The 17,606-nt window shown below is 38.8% G+C and overlaps 1 protein-coding gene across 4 annotated transcripts in view; it reads left to right on the top strand.

The window, feature by feature from the left end:
• EIF2AK2 (eukaryotic translation initiation factor 2 alpha kinase 2) overlaps window positions 1-17,606 on the top strand; it is a 25,674-nt gene continuing 8,068 nt past the window's right edge. The window contains exons 1-15 of one of the 4 annotated variants that reach the window (XM_030235480.2): window positions 20-148; window positions 775-907; window positions 1,014-1,134; window positions 1,688-1,938; window positions 2,939-3,065; window positions 6,525-6,639; window positions 7,740-7,915; window positions 8,796-8,898; window positions 10,617-10,678; window positions 11,484-11,574; window positions 12,010-12,044; window positions 12,213-12,293; window positions 12,735-12,854; window positions 13,925-14,032; window positions 15,640-15,832. In XM_030235480.2, the coding sequence (XP_030091340.1) occupies window positions 2,962-3,065; window positions 6,525-6,639; window positions 7,740-7,915; window positions 8,796-8,898; window positions 10,617-10,678; window positions 11,484-11,574; window positions 12,010-12,044; window positions 12,213-12,293; window positions 12,735-12,854; window positions 13,925-14,032; window positions 15,640-15,832 (1,188 nt within the window). In that variant the 5' untranslated portion in view covers window positions 20-148; window positions 775-907; window positions 1,014-1,134; window positions 1,688-1,938; window positions 2,939-2,961. The other 3 variants (XM_018915933.3, XM_050972335.1, XM_009091764.4) reach the window with 3 other exon arrangements.

The raw sequence follows: 17,606 nt of genomic DNA on the forward strand, positions 1-17,606 counted from the left end.
TGTCCTGCAGTTACCTCTGGGCACAGCAGCCACAGCACGGGGATTGAATCATCCATCAGCAAGTGTTCCTAATAAAGCCAAAGTCAATAACTCCACTATAACCTCACTATTTTGAGAATCTGCATAATAATGATTTGCAACTCCAAAGGTCAATATTTTATAGAACAAATGAATCTCAAAGGCATTCGTATGAAAGCCTGAACAGCTTTATAGAACAAGCTTTTTAGGTGTATATACCAAAGGCTGTTTCGTAATTGATGATTTTCCCCAAGGTGAAGTTTATCAGGCTCTTGTTCATTGATAATGTTTTGAGAAACACAAGGTATTTTTTAACAGCCACCTAGCAAATTTTCTTATTTTGATTTGTGTTTAATACTGCTAATGTCAATTAGACATTAATCATTAACTGCAATTTATGAAGCTGGAGGAAACTTTGTCTTTTACCAAAAAACTGGAAGTTCACTCCAGGGAACTTTCAGTTCTAAATACTGCACCTTTGATAGAAGACATTGAGTCACATGCAAGGCCAAAGTAATTGTTTCCAAAAGCTTGGCATATGGCATGTAAAACTACAGAAGACAAGCCTTTAAGGAGAGAGGTGGTTTCTGAGAAGAAACAGACATGGCTAAGGATCCTGTAATTAAGGCAATAAGAGGAGTTTTAATAAAATTGCTCTAGCTGGTTCTAATAAAATGTGCTGGTTTTGCTTGATAAGTCAGAAAAGGTGTTAGGCATGTGGATTTCATGTGCCTCTACTGAATTACTGTTTTTCAGAATTTACACAGTAGAGTGACTTAAAAATAGCTGAATTTCTAGGATTTGTTCTACTTAGGAAGATGGCATTTGTTTCAGAGAGCCCTACATTGCAGGCAGTGAGCAGTGGATCCTGTGTGTACTTTTGGAAAAGGTACATTTACATAAAATTTATGTTGGTTTTTTGAAGACCATTTGGGCCATTTATCTATCAGCAAGTGCATTACTTTCTCCTTGTTCTCCTGATCGTTGTTCTGCAGGCTCACTAGAGGCTGGAAATCCCTCACAGAAGCTGAGAACCAGGAAAAGAACAGTCACTGGAAACTTGAATAGGAGACAAGCTGAAACATGAGATAAAATGCACATTCTAGAAGTGATAATGTAAGAATGCCAGTTTGGTATCTTTAAACAAGGGATTGCTCCTTTTTTGCTACAAGATTGTTATGTTTAGGAGTTCAACATTTGGAGCTCTCTGATGTTTTTTTTCCTGCATCTCCACTGATGTCGCAGTGGGTTCCTTTTTGGTTGTGTTAGCACTATGAGATGTGGTGAAGTTCCTGGGTGCCCAAGTTGTTTCCTCATACTGAGGAAGACCTAAGGCTTACTGCTGTTTTCCTTTTCTACAGCTGTCTGGTTTCTGCTAGATAAGAGACCTGGCAGCGGGTGGAAATCAAATATGCGTGATCAGGAGTAGTGACCTGTGTGTACAGTGGAAGTCATTTGCTCTGCCCTTTACATCTAGCCCCTGAAAACTAATCTTGGAGATTTTTCTTTTCCACTTCCACAGAATATGTTATTAATTTGGTGGCTGATTTTTTCCTTTATCCTAGTAAGAGATTTATTATGAAGTGCAATCATGGTCAGTGATACCCATAATATATTTCAAGCTCAATGTATTGAGGAATACTTCTCACACAGATGTCTTGGCCTGCAGTCCACAGATTGAAATGCAGATTGGGCTCTGGTTGGAGCTCAAGACAAGAGGCCATGAATTCCCAGCCTTTGGGATAACAAAGTACATGAAGACAGGTGACAGCAGCCAAGTGAATGGACGACTGAGAGTAACAGCCGGTGACTGCCGACCTTTTGGATAAGGCGACGCCAGTGCGATGGATGAACAGAGTGGGGAGGCAGGAGAGGACGTGAAGGAAGAGCGGGACTGATGCCCTGGGGGAGACTCTGAGGGTATAAAACCTCGGGGGTTCTTGGGCTTGAGGGGTTTGGATGTATTTGGGTGCGCGCTGCTCTCCCCTGGCCACGTTGCGGAGCTATAGCGTGTGGTTACTGTACCAAGAAAAGGCGCCAGCGAGTCAGGGGCAAGGCCGGGGGGTCAGGTCTTTGCGAAGCCGCTCGCCTGCCTCGGAGCCCCGGCTCCCCGTAAGCTCAGGAGAGCCGGGCAGAGCGCAAGCGGTGGAGGCGTCGCTCCTTGTGCCGGGTAGAGCGCGGCTCCTCGCGGCCTCAGCCCAGAGCCGCTCTGCTCCCAGCGTGACTCTCCCGCCCTCGCGTCCCTTTCGGTTTCGTTTTCGTTCTAACGCGGGCCGGCGCTGCGGGAAACGAAACTGGGCGGGGTCTGCGCAGCGCGCCGGGCCCAGTCGGGTCGGGCCGGGCCAGCTGCTGGAGCGTCCGCGGGTCCCGGAGCGTCGGCAGCGGCTCGGAGGTACCGGCGGGGCGGGGGCGCGGGAGGAAGGGCAGGGGTCCGTGCGAGATAGGGTGCCCGCAGCCCGGCTGCAGAGGCCTGGCCCGCCGCACTCGGTGACGGCAGCCTGGGCTCATCTTTGGTCCGTGTGGCTACGCCTGGCGTCACCGCTGCTCGATATGTTAAGTGCCTTCGGGTTCTCATCTGCAGGAACTGATTCTAATTCTGGAGAAACGTTAGTGATTATTTTTCTCCCACAGAAATCAGTAAATGATTCCATCTTTTTCTGTCAAAAAAATCTGCTAAGAAATCTTCTCTAATCACTGAATTCTCCTCTCTGCTTTTCAAAACCCTTATTCCAAGCAATGACTTCCAAAACATTTGCAGACCAATCGTTTGAATTCGAAATTCGAATTAGTTTCTCATGAACTTTTTTACAGGCACCAATTTTCTATTTTATATCTTAGCAGTGACCTACCTGCCAGGATTAGGGGCTGCCTTTATTCCATGTTTAGAGCAACAGACACATTTTTGAATGTTACTTTGCAGCCTCTATTGAAGATTGTGTCAAAATGGATCGTGACTATATGACGAAGATCAACCGTTACTGTCAAATACATAAATGTAAAGTGGATTATGACACCATCGACATAACGGGCCCTGATCATGATCCTCAGTAAGTTTACTCTGCGTATCAATAACTAGGAGGGCTTTTCCTGCGATGAACAAACTGTGTAAAGCTTGCAGTCACAAATATTAATTTGCTGAAAGCACGTGTGTAGTGGGAAAGCTGGTTGAAACAATGAATTGAATGGTAGGTGCATGGGGAAGATATCATGTGACACAGTGTAAGGAGAAAACTTATTCCAAGGGTGATGGCTCTTTTTCAGAAAGTACCAGCAATGCACCTGTTACATACTAGTAACTGTATTGTATATTATGCATCTCCTCTCAGAAGGTGGATTGGGTTATAAGCAAGAACTTCAGTTTGATTACAAAGCATTGTTGATTTCTAATCCAAAAGGTTGGGTGTATTAACTGATTTCATACTAACATATTAAATGTGTAGTATTTTTTTAACATCTCTTACAAGAAGAGGGTCTTTTGCTTAAGAAGTTTTGCTTTCCCTTTTAGAGACAATTACAGGTGATGGAATATATTTTAATTTTTAACACTGATACAGTGTATTTTTTCCCTTGCCAAAAGCTGTCAGTACTCAAGATCTGTAATACTTCCTTGCATAATTTTTAAATTTTTTTTGCTAGTTTGCATAAAGACAAGCCTTATGCTAATAATCAATACATTTATTTTGATGTGTTGCATGTTGTCAGATAGCACTGTCTATGCAGATTTAGTCTTAAATCTGTCTACCATCTTAGAATAAATTAATAAATATTATCTGGATCTCAAATGTTAATAGTTGTCTTATTTTTTTACCCATGTGGCTCATGTAATTCAAAAAAGTAACTCTTATATTGCAGTAAAGACCACATCTGTGATCACACAGCAACATCTTCATTCTTCAAAAGTGATAGCATGGGACTGACAGAACTTACATACACTCTAAGTTGTTTATTCCATTTGTTGTGGTTTTTCATTGTTTTTCTGTGTGTTCTGCTACATCCACTAATGAAATTCAGCCCATTGTGTGACAGTGGTACCAGGAAAATCATGGGTGACTTGGGCTATTCCAAGGATACAGTGTAAAGTGTCTGGCTGTAGTGATGTGTGCTGTAAACCTTCAGTCCCCTTATGCTGCTCTTTCCTCGTGTTCTGGATGCATTGACCCACTGCTAGCTCCCTAACTCTGCTGTGCTGTTTCCCATCTCATCAATCACCTTGCAGCTGTCTGAGGCATGATGCAGAGATACCTCCCATCCTGTCATGGTTCTGGTGCTGTGGCTACTTCCAGTAGTGGGTCTGAGAGGGCCAGTGCTGAACACAATGTAAGAAGGTTAGAGGAGACCAGGGTGGCTCAGTCCTGAGCTTTTGTGGTCTGGGAACGCAGAGAGTGGACAATTAGGCCACTCAACCTGTCAAGTCTGGGAATTGCTTATTCCCTTGGGGTTCATGGTGAAGGACTCTGCACTTAGGACCAACTCATGTATTGCTCCTGCAGGTAGTCCTCAGCTTGGTCATGGAGACTCACTGCAGATTTCCTCAGGCTGCTTAAATAAGTGGTGTATTTTGGTGCAGTGTCATAGCTGAATGTGTGTAGTGTTCAGCACTTAGGTATGGGTTGACTGATAACCTCCTTCCCAAAGAAGAACCTTTCTTACATGTTTTGTTTTTTCTTTGTTGTTTCCTATATGTAGAGTATATGGCACACTTATGGGGTGCCTTTTCCTACTGTTTGCCCCCTTAAGATTGCTTGTTAAGCCTTGCTTACACAATGAGAGCAAGCACTTTCTGTATCTTCGTTGTTTCCCACCCAAACATTTCATTAAAAGGAAGTGAAGAATGAGGTTGGAATAATGAAAAAAGTGAGTTCCTAAAGTCACTACACTATTTGAGAATGATGTTGGAATAATGAAAAAAGTGAGTTCTTAAAGTCACTACACTATTTGAGACCAGTTTTCTCACGGAGGAGCTCATGGTGCTGTACTTGACTGTGTGAATCCATCTTGGTGGCTGTGAGCACTTACACACTCTGCTGCAATCTGAAGCACAGAGGTGCTCTGAGGCTCTAATGGTCACTTTAAATTGGTGCAAGTGTGTGCTGCTCCGCAGGCAGAAATCCAGTTGTTTTCTCCTCTGTTGCCTAGGCAGTATCAGAAACATTAGGGGATTTGCAGCTGCAGGACAAGTCAGATCTGTAAGGACTGATTTGTCTGAAATCCAACCATTCATTATTAGGGCACAGTGGTGGGTTGACCCCAGGAGGCAGTGAAAACCCCCAGCTATCCTACTCACTTCCCCTCAGTGGGACAGGGAGAGAATCAGAAAGGTGAAAGGGAGAAAAAACTTGTGGATTGAGATAAAGACAGTTTAATAGACAAAGCGTAGCTGCACGTGCAACCAAAGCAAAATAAGGAAGTTGGTTACTCCTTCTAATCAGCTGACAGATATTCCCAAGAAAGTGGGGCATCGTCATGTCCAGTGTGTACTTGGGAAGGTAAATACCACAGCCATGGGTATTCCCTCTTCCTTCTTCTTCTCCCAGCTTTTATTGCGGAGTGTGATGCCATATGGCATGGAATATCCCTCTTGCCACCTGCCTTCCTTGTGGCTCTTCCCAGCTTCACACCTACCCCTCCTCTGCTTCCTGGAGGGCCAGAATGGGAAAACGAAAACAACTTGGGTGTTGTGAAAGCACTACTCAGCAGTAGGTAAAACATTAACTCTGTGTTAGTTCCAAAGCCACAACACAGCACCATTCTGGCTGCCCTGAAGAAAGTTAACCCTATCCCAGCCAGATCCAGTCCTGGCATTCCTGAACTGCATCACATTCCAATTCTGACTCATGGAGTTGCTCTGTGGGAAGCAGGACATACGCAGTTGTGGAGTGGAGGATCAAAGAGGGAAGGGATCAGCAATTCAGCACAGAAAGGCAGGACTGGGGTTTGTGTTTGTTTGTTGGTAATTTTTGTTTGTTTGTTTTGGTGGGGCTTTTATTTATGACTGCCTTTAAATTCATTTCTCACAAGCACCAGATGTGGTTTTTGCTCTTACTAAGCAATGTACATCACAGAGTATTAAAGGTGAGTGTAATGTCATATCTGGTTTCATGAAACCAAAATTAGCTAGTCTTTGTAGTGTCACACTGCCAATATGTGTCCTGGTGTTAGGGCTTCACAACCTTCCTTGTAACGATGCTGACCTCATCCATTCTTATGTTTTTAAAAACTAAATTATTTTGATTTTAAAAAGCAGTTAAGCAGTTAAAAGTACTGTTGGAACTAATGAAGTGCATGCATTTGTGACTAGAGAGGAAAATTTAAAAACTATTTATACTAAAGAGTTATGATAATCATTGGTTTGATATAAGAAAAATACATTAATGCTTCAGTACCTCCCATAGTTATCCTGTAGTGCTTTGTAGATAATAGACCCCAAAGTTTAATCTGATAAGGTTATTTAAGTATATATGTGGGGAAAATGTAGCAATGTTTTAGACAACTTTCCTTCATTGCAGGTTCACAATTGTTGTCAAAATAAATGGTGAGGAATATGGTAGAGGCACTGCTAAAAGTAAAAAAGAAGCAAAAGCAGTAGCAGCAAAAGAAACATGGGAAATGATTGAGAACCAGGTGAGTAAATAGAAGAATTAAGTTTTGGGGGTTACTAATCTGTGTACATCACATATAATGTAGTAAATGTTGAAGGTGAATATCTCAAAGTAGACTTTTGATAAAATGTTTAATTTGAAACAGTTTTTAATTATTCAAGTTGTCTTTGTTTCTGTCTTATTCATCACTTTTCTACTTTTTATCACTGAATTGTTTTCCTTATTTTTTCCTATAGGGTTGATATCTAATACTGTGTTTCATTCTCTCCTGTTATAGGAGGATAAGGAAATGTATTTGCCTTTGTTAAGCTGCCTTGGTGTATCCATAGCAGGCAGTTGTCCTTTTATATCTTGACAACTGTTCAATGATTCAATGTCTTCAAAACATTTCCAGAGCATTTCTCAGGGTGTCTATTGTCACTCTGCTAAGGAAATTGCTTACTTTCACTTGTTCTAATTAATCTTTTTTCCCTTTTCATTATATTCTTTACAGTATAGCTAGTTATATACTCTATCCTTCCTTGATTAAGTCTAGGTTTGAATTTTGCTTCTTAGTTTTGTGCCAAGTGTTTTGCCTATCTTTATTTACCTTCCTTTATTTTTCTTTTCAACTTTGAATCCACCTTTTGATGAACTCTTTCCTTATCTATTTCTATATGGTTTTTATTGTGCTACTGTTATTACTTTAACACAATTGCTGCATGTCTGCTGATGTTGACTAATCATGAGACAGCTGAAAAGTCCTGCTTTCCCCTCTTGTGCATGGACAGGAGTATTTGCAGCCCTTGCTAAATGGGAGCATCAGCAGCAACCTGCTGCCATCTCTTCTTCGCAACTTGTTCCCTATATTTTCCTAAAAGTGGTGGAATAAGGCATGGTGAGAGGTTGTTAAAGGCAAAAGTGTAATACTTGGAAAGCCATGTTTATGTTTATTCAAAATGTAATAATTATGCTTGGGATGTCTGTCCTTTGCCACAAATGACTCAGTTAATGGAAACCTGGAGTTTAAGAGTGTTTTGAAATGTAGACAAACCTTGAAGCTGTTTTAGTTCTTGGGCACTCTTTTTCTTAATGTATTTTTAAGCTTAAGTTTTCAAGTTACCTGTTTTGTTTGTTTTGTAGCATAAGAGTCCCTCAAATATGGCAGCTGCAGAGTTAACGACAACTCAAACAACCTCAACAACCTCATCACCTGCAGGCAAGGATTATGTCAGCCTATTAAATACTTTTTCACAAAGGACGGGTTACATAGTTGATTATCGGACCAAAACTCGTACTGGAGATGCCCACGTTCCCACGTAAGATAGAATTTACCTTCCTGCTTCCTTTTAATACTTTTTGTGTTTACTAATGCTACCATTAGTTATCCTTGGCCTGAATCTTTAGGAGGAGTCACACCATCGGCCTGAGAGCATTATCCAAAAGCTTCTTGAACTCTGTCACGGCTGGTGCTGTGACCACTTCCCTGGGGAGTCTGTTCCAGTGCCCAGGCACACTCTGGGTGAAGAACCTTTTCCTGATATCTGACCTAAACTTATCCTGATTCAGTTTCATGCTCTCTTTGAGTCCTGTCACTGAGCAGAGATCAGTGCCTGCTCCTCCTGTTCCCCTCACAAGGAAGCTGGAACTGCAGTGAGGTCTCCCTTCAGTCTCCTCCTGGCTGAACAGAAAAAGTGCCTTCAGCTGCTCCTCATACGGCTGCTCCTCAAGGCCCTTCACCATCTTTGTTACTGTCCTTTGAACACTCCCCAATAGCTTAATGTCCTTTTTATATTATGGCACCCAAAATTGCACACAGAACTTGAGACAAGGCCACCCCAGAGCAGAGCAGAGCAGCACAATGCCCTCCCTTGCCTGGCTGGTGATGCTGTGCCTGATGAATCCCAGGATAGGGTTGGCCCCGCTGGCTGCCAGGGCACTGCTGACTCATGTTCAACTTGCCAGTGACCAGGATACACAGGTGCCCTTCTGCAGTGCTGCTGTCCACTGAGTTATCTTTAAGGCACAACAAATTACTTCCCTACCATTATTAATTAGATTAAATGTATATTGAAAACGCTGTCCTGAAGATGTATACTTCAGCTTTCTATTCTATAATGTTGCTTGATTTGTTTAAAATCATTAAATTGAGACTTGTTAAATGGGATATAAGACTTGATTCCCTGTTGTATTTTACAGGTATTCTATTAGCTGTACAATTAGTGGCCATTTGTATGGAAGGGGCACTGGACCTTCCCTAGCTGTTGCAAAACAAGCTGCTGCAAAGGAAGCATATGAGAAGGTAAATAAGGAGAGCTTTCTGACAGTATGTGCTATATTTAGCCTTATCACAGAAGTTTAAATCTTTGAACCAATTTCTTTATTGTATTTAAAAGCATATTCCATGTATTCTATTGAAGAAGGAAAGAATCCATATTTTAGTATGTTGGTTGGGCTAGTGTTAGTAGAATTTATGTTGGTTTTCTGTATTCTGGATTAAAAAAACCAAACTGCTAACAGTCGATATCTCTGTGTGTTTCAGAATAGGTCTGATGTGTTGTCATTCAAGGATGCACATATTTTAAAAATTTTAAAATTCTAACTCGTATACCAGTTGTTTTCTGTGAGAAGTGTTGTTAAGCTGGCAGACTATGAACATACTTCTTTTACTGTCTTCTGTTGGATCAAAAATCTGTTGTGTAATGTGAGAGACCAAAGCAGGAGTCAGAATCAACAGGACTTGCCTTCTGTAGTGTTCCAAGGCAGAGTCCTATGAATCAATTGCTGACACCATCCTCTGGAGAACAGAGCTGTTGTACTCATGTTGGCAGTTGTTGTTTCCACACGTGCAAAAACCTATCAGAATTACAATAGTGATCCAAACCCACTTCTGAAATGTACAGAACATATGAACTAACTAAATGGAGGGTAGTTTAAAGAAAATAATGGCAGTATAGGAGAGGAAAGAAGCCTTTTTTACTTTTAAGTACTTTTAGAATTATTTGGCTGTTACTGTGAATTTTCAATGCTTTTACAGTTGTTTTTAAGTCAACCATGTAATTAATTACCATCCTATTATGGATCTAGGAGCCTTTCTTAATATCTTCCTTTATTGCAAACCCGTGGATCTTTTTATTTTCATTGAAGTCTGAAATTTATTACCTCAAACAGAACTTGTATACCTTATAGTCTAAATTTAGGTTGGGTTGTTTTGGTTTGGTTTTAATTTTTATTAATTCTCAGTGATGTCTCTGTAACAAACAAAATGTAATCTGGCAAAAACTAGTAAAGGTCCAGTACTCCTGTATTTAAAAGGGGGGTTTATTTGTTTGTTCTCATTTTAACACAAACCCTATGTTTTTGTGTCCATGATACTGTGATAGAATACCAGGAAATATAAAAGAAAAAAAGGAATAAAAGGAAATAAATTTTGTTTACTTTTTATGAGGTGATGGTCTATATCCATTGTAGTTGTTGCATTTAATGTTACTTTAATGCTCTTATGACATAGATGGAGGAAGGGGAAGAACCTCTACTAAGTATTTGGGATAAGTTTGGGTTTTTTTAATTCAACCCTAATTTAGTTATGAGTTTTGCAGTATTTTCATGCTGAGGACAATCAATGTCAATTTGTACTGACTCAGATTTTCAGTTTTGCTGATTACATATCTCAAAGCCTACATGTATTTCATTTTCCACACAGCACATGCACAAGCAGCAAACAGCAAAGATATTTGCTTTTCATAACTCTTATCTTGATTTTGAGTAGAATCCAGACTCTACTTTTGTAAATGTGTCTGTATAGTATGCTCACAGTGACGGGGCCCTGTGTTTTTCCTTTCTCTGAGTGGAAATTGTGCAGATGCCTTTCTTTTGCAGGGCTTTGAATGTTTAGTGCAGTCACCAACTTGCTCTTAGGACGCTGTAATCTTCCCTCTGCCATCTCTGGATGGCATCTTTTGCTCTAGAGATTTGTTTATGTGATTTTGTTAAACATTCTTGGTTTGTTTTTTTTTCGAGATGGAAACTGAAAGATCTAATAACAGCAATTCCTCTCAAGTGCCACCTGAGTCTGACTCAGAGTAAGTTGGGTTCACTGCTAATGTGATAACAATATATTTATTAATCTTAGAGGGTAATGTGCTCTAATTCTGAGCATCATTTTATTGTTTTATTGCACTATAAAGCAATCTAATTTTAACATCTGTTCCTTAAACTTCATTGCAAAGCTTGTTCTACTTGTGCAGTTTTATATGAGTCAGTATGGGATAGCTTATAGTAAGTTTAGAGCTTTCTGATTTGTTCACATTTTACCATAGGTAGTTCTTTCAGAAGCATTTTTTTCTGTGATGTAAATGGATTGCCCTACCTCATTCAATAGCACTATTTCATGCCATTTTAAGACTCATTTTCCTATTGAGACACTCTTGTGAACTCAGTATAATTCAATTTCAGTACTCTCCTGTGCTCCATATTCTGCTTTCTTCTCTCCCATTTTTCTTCCCCCCCACCCTTTTTCATTCTACATTAGTCTTCATTTCCACCAAAGGGAAAAATTTGTTTAGCAAAAGAAACTGAACCTACACTAAGTTTGAGATGAGATTTAAAAAACAGCAGTTTACCTGTAGTGGCACTACCACTTTTATATTCTTCGATCTTCTAGATATCATAGACTCATTTTATAATAGAAATAAAGGAGAATATTACAAAGTGTTATTTTAATAGCTTTTAAGCAGGACATTTTGTAGTTTAAATCAGTCATGATTGTTAATGCCTTTTCAGGTTTTGCTTTAAAAACTGTGATTTTTTTGGTACTTCTTTTCTTGTGACAATAATTTTCTTTATTATTGTGTTACTTTCACCTAAAAATAGTCCATAATTTTTCAGTAAAAACACCATTTGCTTTGCTGACTCATCTGCAAAGTTGGCAGAAAAAATGAAAGACATGGCAATATGTGAAAAGCCTTCACCTTTTCAGGTACAGTATGAAAATGGTCTTCCTCATAATTACATTTTAGACCCTGAATAGGGCATGCTTCTTGTTAGAGTGTAACATCAGTTTGTTCTTTTATCCACTAATCATTGGAAAATACGTGCACTTTTCCTAAGAATGTTCAGTAGTGTTAACCGTTAGTCATTTCCTTCTGTATTGTGGATCAATTTTACATAGTGTTTAACAAATGCCAGTAGTCCCAAGGAAAGGGTCAAACTGAACTCATTTTTTGCACTGATAATGTTATGCATAGCATATGTGAAAAACACTGAGCTAAGATTCATTCTTATGACATTGTTTACATAGGTATGATCATATTTATAGCAATTCCTAGACACATTATCAGACATGTTTTAAACTGACTGCAGTGAAAATATTCATGATACCTCAGCTGGGCTTTTTTTTTCTGTTTTCCTGTAGAAAAATGCACAAAGTTCTGTCCTGAAGGCCAAACGGTATGTTTATTTCTAGATTGCTATCCCCTCTCAACAATATATTCCTTAAATAACTTTATTTTTTTCTATCTCTAGTAAAGAAATGCTGCTATTGGGAGGTATATTTCTTTTCTCATCATGTGTTAGAAAAATGGCTCATTATAAATTTTGCTTTTATCCTTGTTAAAGAAAATTGGCAGCTAATTTTGCTAATGTAAGCAACGCAAATACCGGAGAAGAGAATGGGAGTCCACACACTGTCAATAAAACGTAAGAAGGTTTTTTTTTTTATTATTATTAATATTTGTAAGGCAATAACTGTTTGTATGAATCTAGATTTGTTTCTTTATTTGTGGTAGAAGGAGGGAAAATACTGCTGTGAAAAGAACTTTCAAAGAAAATTGATATTAGATTTTTTTTTCCTGAAAATTTCAAGTCTAGCATAGAAAATGACAAGCAATGGTATTTAAAACTCACAACCAAATGTCATTCATGTGAAGATGTGAGGTTAGTTACCTGACAGGCCTGGAAGGGTCAGTTTCCCTTGTTGTTTTAATCTCCAGGGCTGTGATTTAGACCTGTAGATTGGTTTAATTATTACTGTAGAATGATATTGCAGTAGATGTAATACATCTGTCAAGATTATTTTTATATTCTTATTTGAAAATTAAGTATAATTAAGTGTGGCTTTCCTTTTTTATTTTTTTTAAGATTTCTCAAGCTTTTTGAAAAAATAGAGCCTATAGGTGCAGGTGGTTTTGGGAACGTTTTCAAGGCAACATCGACGAGTGATAAGAAAACCTATGCAATCAAACGAGTTGAATTCACAGAGTATGTACGGAATGTTCTGTCTTTTAGGACAACCTTAATCAAGACTTTAATACTTTTTCTCTCTTAAACAATACTAGGAGCATTTAGGTGATTTTTATTATTAATTATCTGTCCTTTCTAGTGAACTGTTTTCTTTATTTCCAAGTGAAGCTGAAAGTGGTCCTGAACCTTTGTTAATTTTTGCATGTAATGGGTTAATTTTTGCTGGAGCTGTGAAAATGTAGGTATGTTCTCTTTTCCCTGAACACAGTAGTGTTCTGGTTGCTAATATTGCAAAATGTGTTTGAAGAAAACCTGATGATTATTAAAACATTGAAAGCAGCCCTGTTACTTTTGACAGGCTACATGGAAAATTTCCTTATCAGTAATGCAAAATAACTGTAATTATGGAAAATAGAAGAAAATCCAAGTAATAAATTTTGTAATGGGAAAATACTTTATATCTGACCCATGTAGTCATTACTTTCATACTGTGTTGCTTATCTTTTATAAATCTCAACAGAGAAAGATGATCTTAATTTTTTTTAGAAAGTCATTTTCTGTTACCTAGTGGAATATTTAATCAGCAATTGAAAAAATTAATTTCTTTTAGGTTATCTATTGAAAAGGTTTTAAATTGTTGGAGGTACTTGTCCCTTAAATTGTGTAATATGTACATTTCCCTTTAGATTCTTGTGTGGTTGGCAAATACATGTTCTTTTCATTGGTATTGCTATCCTGAGAACTATACTGAAAACCTTCTACTGATTCTTCAAATAATGACTGCTGCTTTGGTGGCAGGTTTGCAGGCTTTTTCAGCTCTTTTTGAGTGGGGATTTAATTCCTAATGAGGTTAAAACATTTTTGCACTTTGAATAACTGAGCAGATGAAAGAAAGCCTATCAAATTTGTAACTTCAGTTTTGACCTTTGAACTTACATGAAGGAGAATATTATGCTTTGTTTCTAAACAATTGGAAAACTATCTGTATCTTACCACTTGATAGCCTAGCTTTTATTTAACTTTGTATTACATTGTAATGGGAAAATGCCTTTTTTTTTTTTTTTTAATTCTTTCCCCCCTCCTGACAGGAAAGTTGAGCGGGAAGCACGAGAATTGGCAAGACTTTCACATGAGAACATAGTGCGCTATCATTGCAGCTGGACAGGGAAGGACCATATCAAGTACCCAGACTCAAGGTAACTACAAAATAATAGTTTGCATTCACAGACTTTTTTCACAGCTGTAGTGAACTCGCTATTCATGCTATTGATAACTGGTAATCAATTATTTTACAAATATAAATGCACACATGTGCAATCATACTGCTAGGAGAAAAGGCACAGTATTTCCAGCAGCAGGTCCTGCATCAAGTATATTTACATCTTCTTTTCCTTGATTAATAAGGTACATTATATAATTTTATATTTCATGTCTCTCCCAATATATGGAACTTAATAAATTTATAGAGGAGAGTAAGAATGCAGAACTTAAAATTTGGGGCAAGAATTTACAACAGAGAAAATTGTCTGACAGTTGGCTACCAAATTCCTGATCAGAAGTTTCCTTTTTATAATAAGTACTGGTCAGCCAGTAGCTATCATAGATTTAATTATATCCCTAAGTTAGTATTTTAACCATGGCCTGAAACAGTTTTGATTGTTTAGAAAAGGAATACATAATGAAATACATAATGACATGCTCTTTAATTTAGAGGTAACTTTTTGACACAGAGACTTCTGGTAAACCAGTGGTGAGAGTTTTACTTGTAATTTAAACTATTAACTTTTCCAAGCTTTTCTGGTAAGTTTTTTTTACTAGCTGTTAATTCATACTCTTCACATTGGCTGCCATACTTACTTAGAGCCATAAAATAGTAATGGACTCAAAATTATGGTTGACATGATACCTCTCCATTATTGTACTCATTAAGTGAGCAGTAAAATGGGAGAACAAAAGTATGTCAAAACAGAACCATTAATATGTTGGAGCCTCAATATCATGTATATATTTTACATTAAACAGTTATTGGGTAAAAGAAAAAAAAGTCCTCAAAGCCAAGAACTCAGACTGGAATTCTGGCCTGCCCTGACCTCAAGACTACAGAGTCCTGAAGCTTGTTCTTTCAGTGCTTCGAGCAGCTTTATTCAAGGGCACTCATCACACAGTGTACATAGGGAAAAACAGTGCATGCTTCTCTTTGTATTTTCCTTCCCCTCACCATCTCCAGGCTCAGCCTGTCTTATGGGCTTCTCTGGAATGTGCGAGGCTGCCAGATGGGTGAATGTATTTCATCTAGATTTCCAGTCCTTAGATGGGTTCCTGTGACTAGCAGACCAATGTCACTGCATTACCTTCTTGACAGGACAGAGTTGGAAAGGACATGACCATTCTCGGCAGGATAGGAAAGCTGATCTCTTTAGCAGAAGTGTGTCAGGGTCTTCTACCAGTTCCTACAAGGCCAGATGAAGCCAAGGACAGTGGTATTTCTTCCTGGATAGGACATACTTCTAGGTATGAGGGAAATGGAACTTGGGCTTTCAGGAAACTAGCAGTGTGAAACTAGAAAGCAAGCAAAACTTCAGAAATATTCCAGGAATATGTAGCAACTGAGCAGAGATTCTCTGGGTTGCAGTCCTTTTTATTTAATACAAATTGCTGTAGGACCTTTCTTAAAATTAAGGGACTTGCAGACTTTGTTTTGGGTACTTCCAAAAATAATTATTAGCAAAAAGGGCTTTTGAAGATGACTTGGGAGGAATTGTATCTTGCCAATTTCAATATGGTATGTAATTTTCTTTTGAAGCTGTAATTCAGATGAAGAAATTCTTTGTCTTTTCATCCAAATGGAATTCTGTGAAAAAGGGACATTGGAAAACTGGATTGTAAAAACTAGCAGAGACCGAAAGTATAATGAAATGGCACAAAACAAATTTTTACAAATAGTGAAAGGAGTGGAATATATTCATTCTGAAGAGTTAATTCATCGAGACCTCAAGGTATGTAGGATAGGTACATAAAGAAAAAAAAAAACAAAAAGAAAAAGTTAAAGGTAGTATACTTACTGGAATTTCAGAGAATGTTAAATTGTTTATAGTCTTTGCTTACTCTGTTATGTACCCTAATGTGCTTCTTTGGATATTGCTAGTAATTGATTCTCTTTCAGCAGCTGGCTGAACCTCATCCTAAAATCAGGTGAACTTGGAAGTTCTCAGAATACAATAGTTCAAAGAATCAGTAGTCATCAGCTAACAGGCATTTTCAGTGTGTTACTGGGTCACAAGTCTGCCTCATAGAAAAAGAAAAGTTGAGTCTAGAAAATGGCAGTTGCCATATTGTAAAGGGGTAGTTTATCTATCCTAATACATGCTGTGTTTGATAACAACATCCTCTAGTTATTTTTGTCTTATGTGTGCATACAAATGTTTGAATGCTACAGTTTTGGATAGACTTTCAGTTTCTAGATGTGCACAGTCATAAGAAGATTTCATTTCAGTATAAAGATTCTAAGGGACAAAGCCTTCATGGCTTAAGGATGGAGGCTATAATGTTGCTTACAGAGTTTTAAATCACTCACTTAGTGAAAAAAATCATTAGTGTGGTGGCATTCCTGGGGATGAGTTAACTTACCTGCCTGACCACTCAGGAGCCACTCTGGCAGTCAAATTCCCACCACCACAGACCTTCACAGCTGGGACTGAAGTCCCTTCACAGCAGGCAGCTCCACTGTACCCAGAAGTGCCTCATTTGATCCCCTACACACCCCAGCCATATTTGATGCTCAACATGGGGCTCAAACCCTTAACCCTGAGATTAGGAGTCTCATGCTCTACAAGCTGAGGTAGGGATGAGGCTGTGGGTCGATCAGGAGTGGTATTCTCCAATTTAATGCTCCTACTGAATCCTCATGCTACATGTTCACTTGCCCTTGTGGCAGGCTTGGAGAGGAGAACTGGAGGCACAAAAGGTAAAGAGCACAGGTTGAGATAAGAACAATTTACTAGGAAGAGCAATGAGATAAGAAAATAAACACAGACAAAACCAGTATCAACATTAAAACCAGAAGTCTGAAAACAGAGGGTGGTTCACATGCAAGAAGTTCACTGTGGAGCCCTGCCTGATCATGCCATGCTCCCATGACCTGGAAGCGAATCCTTCTCCCATTCCCAGAAAATGACATGAGGTGGTATAGAATAACCTCCTTGTCCTAGCCATGTATTCCCTCCTGACTGCTGTCCAAATTAGCCCTCTCCTGAAGAGAACCAAGTTATACTGCTAACTCTTCTGCCTGTATTTGAATTGAGGATCTTTCCTCTCCGTTGATCTGCTGTCAGCTTAGTTGCTTGGCCATCTGAGATCTCCATAGCCCAGAATCAAAGTTGCAGGATAGGTTCAAGCTGAGATTAAAGTAATTTGTACCTGGTAGGAACAAAGTCATTAAATAGTGTAGCTAGGTATAGGTACTATATTAAATTTGGGTGGTCATGGTCAGATTTGAACAGAACTACTACACAGAGCATTCTTTACATGAAGATATCTTCTTTTTGACTATTAAGTATCTCCTGGCCTTATGGTCCACTGCAGCTTCTTTGAGTAAAAGACAGCATGAGGCTATTTGGTTTTGTTTTAAAAACATTCAGAAGTGTAGTTTCTTTAGGAAACTTCATTGAAGCACATATAGTTCTCTTTTTAGTTGTTTGACTTCATGTTCTGGTTTTGCCTAGGATACAGTTAATTTCTTTTCAGTTGGTGGTACAGTGCTATGTTTTGGGT

The sequence above is a fragment of the Serinus canaria genome, chromosome 3 (genome assembly GCF_022539315.1).
Source record: "Serinus canaria isolate serCan28SL12 chromosome 3, serCan2020, whole genome shotgun sequence".
NCBI classification, from domain to species: domain Eukaryota; kingdom Metazoa; phylum Chordata; class Aves; order Passeriformes; family Fringillidae; genus Serinus; species Serinus canaria.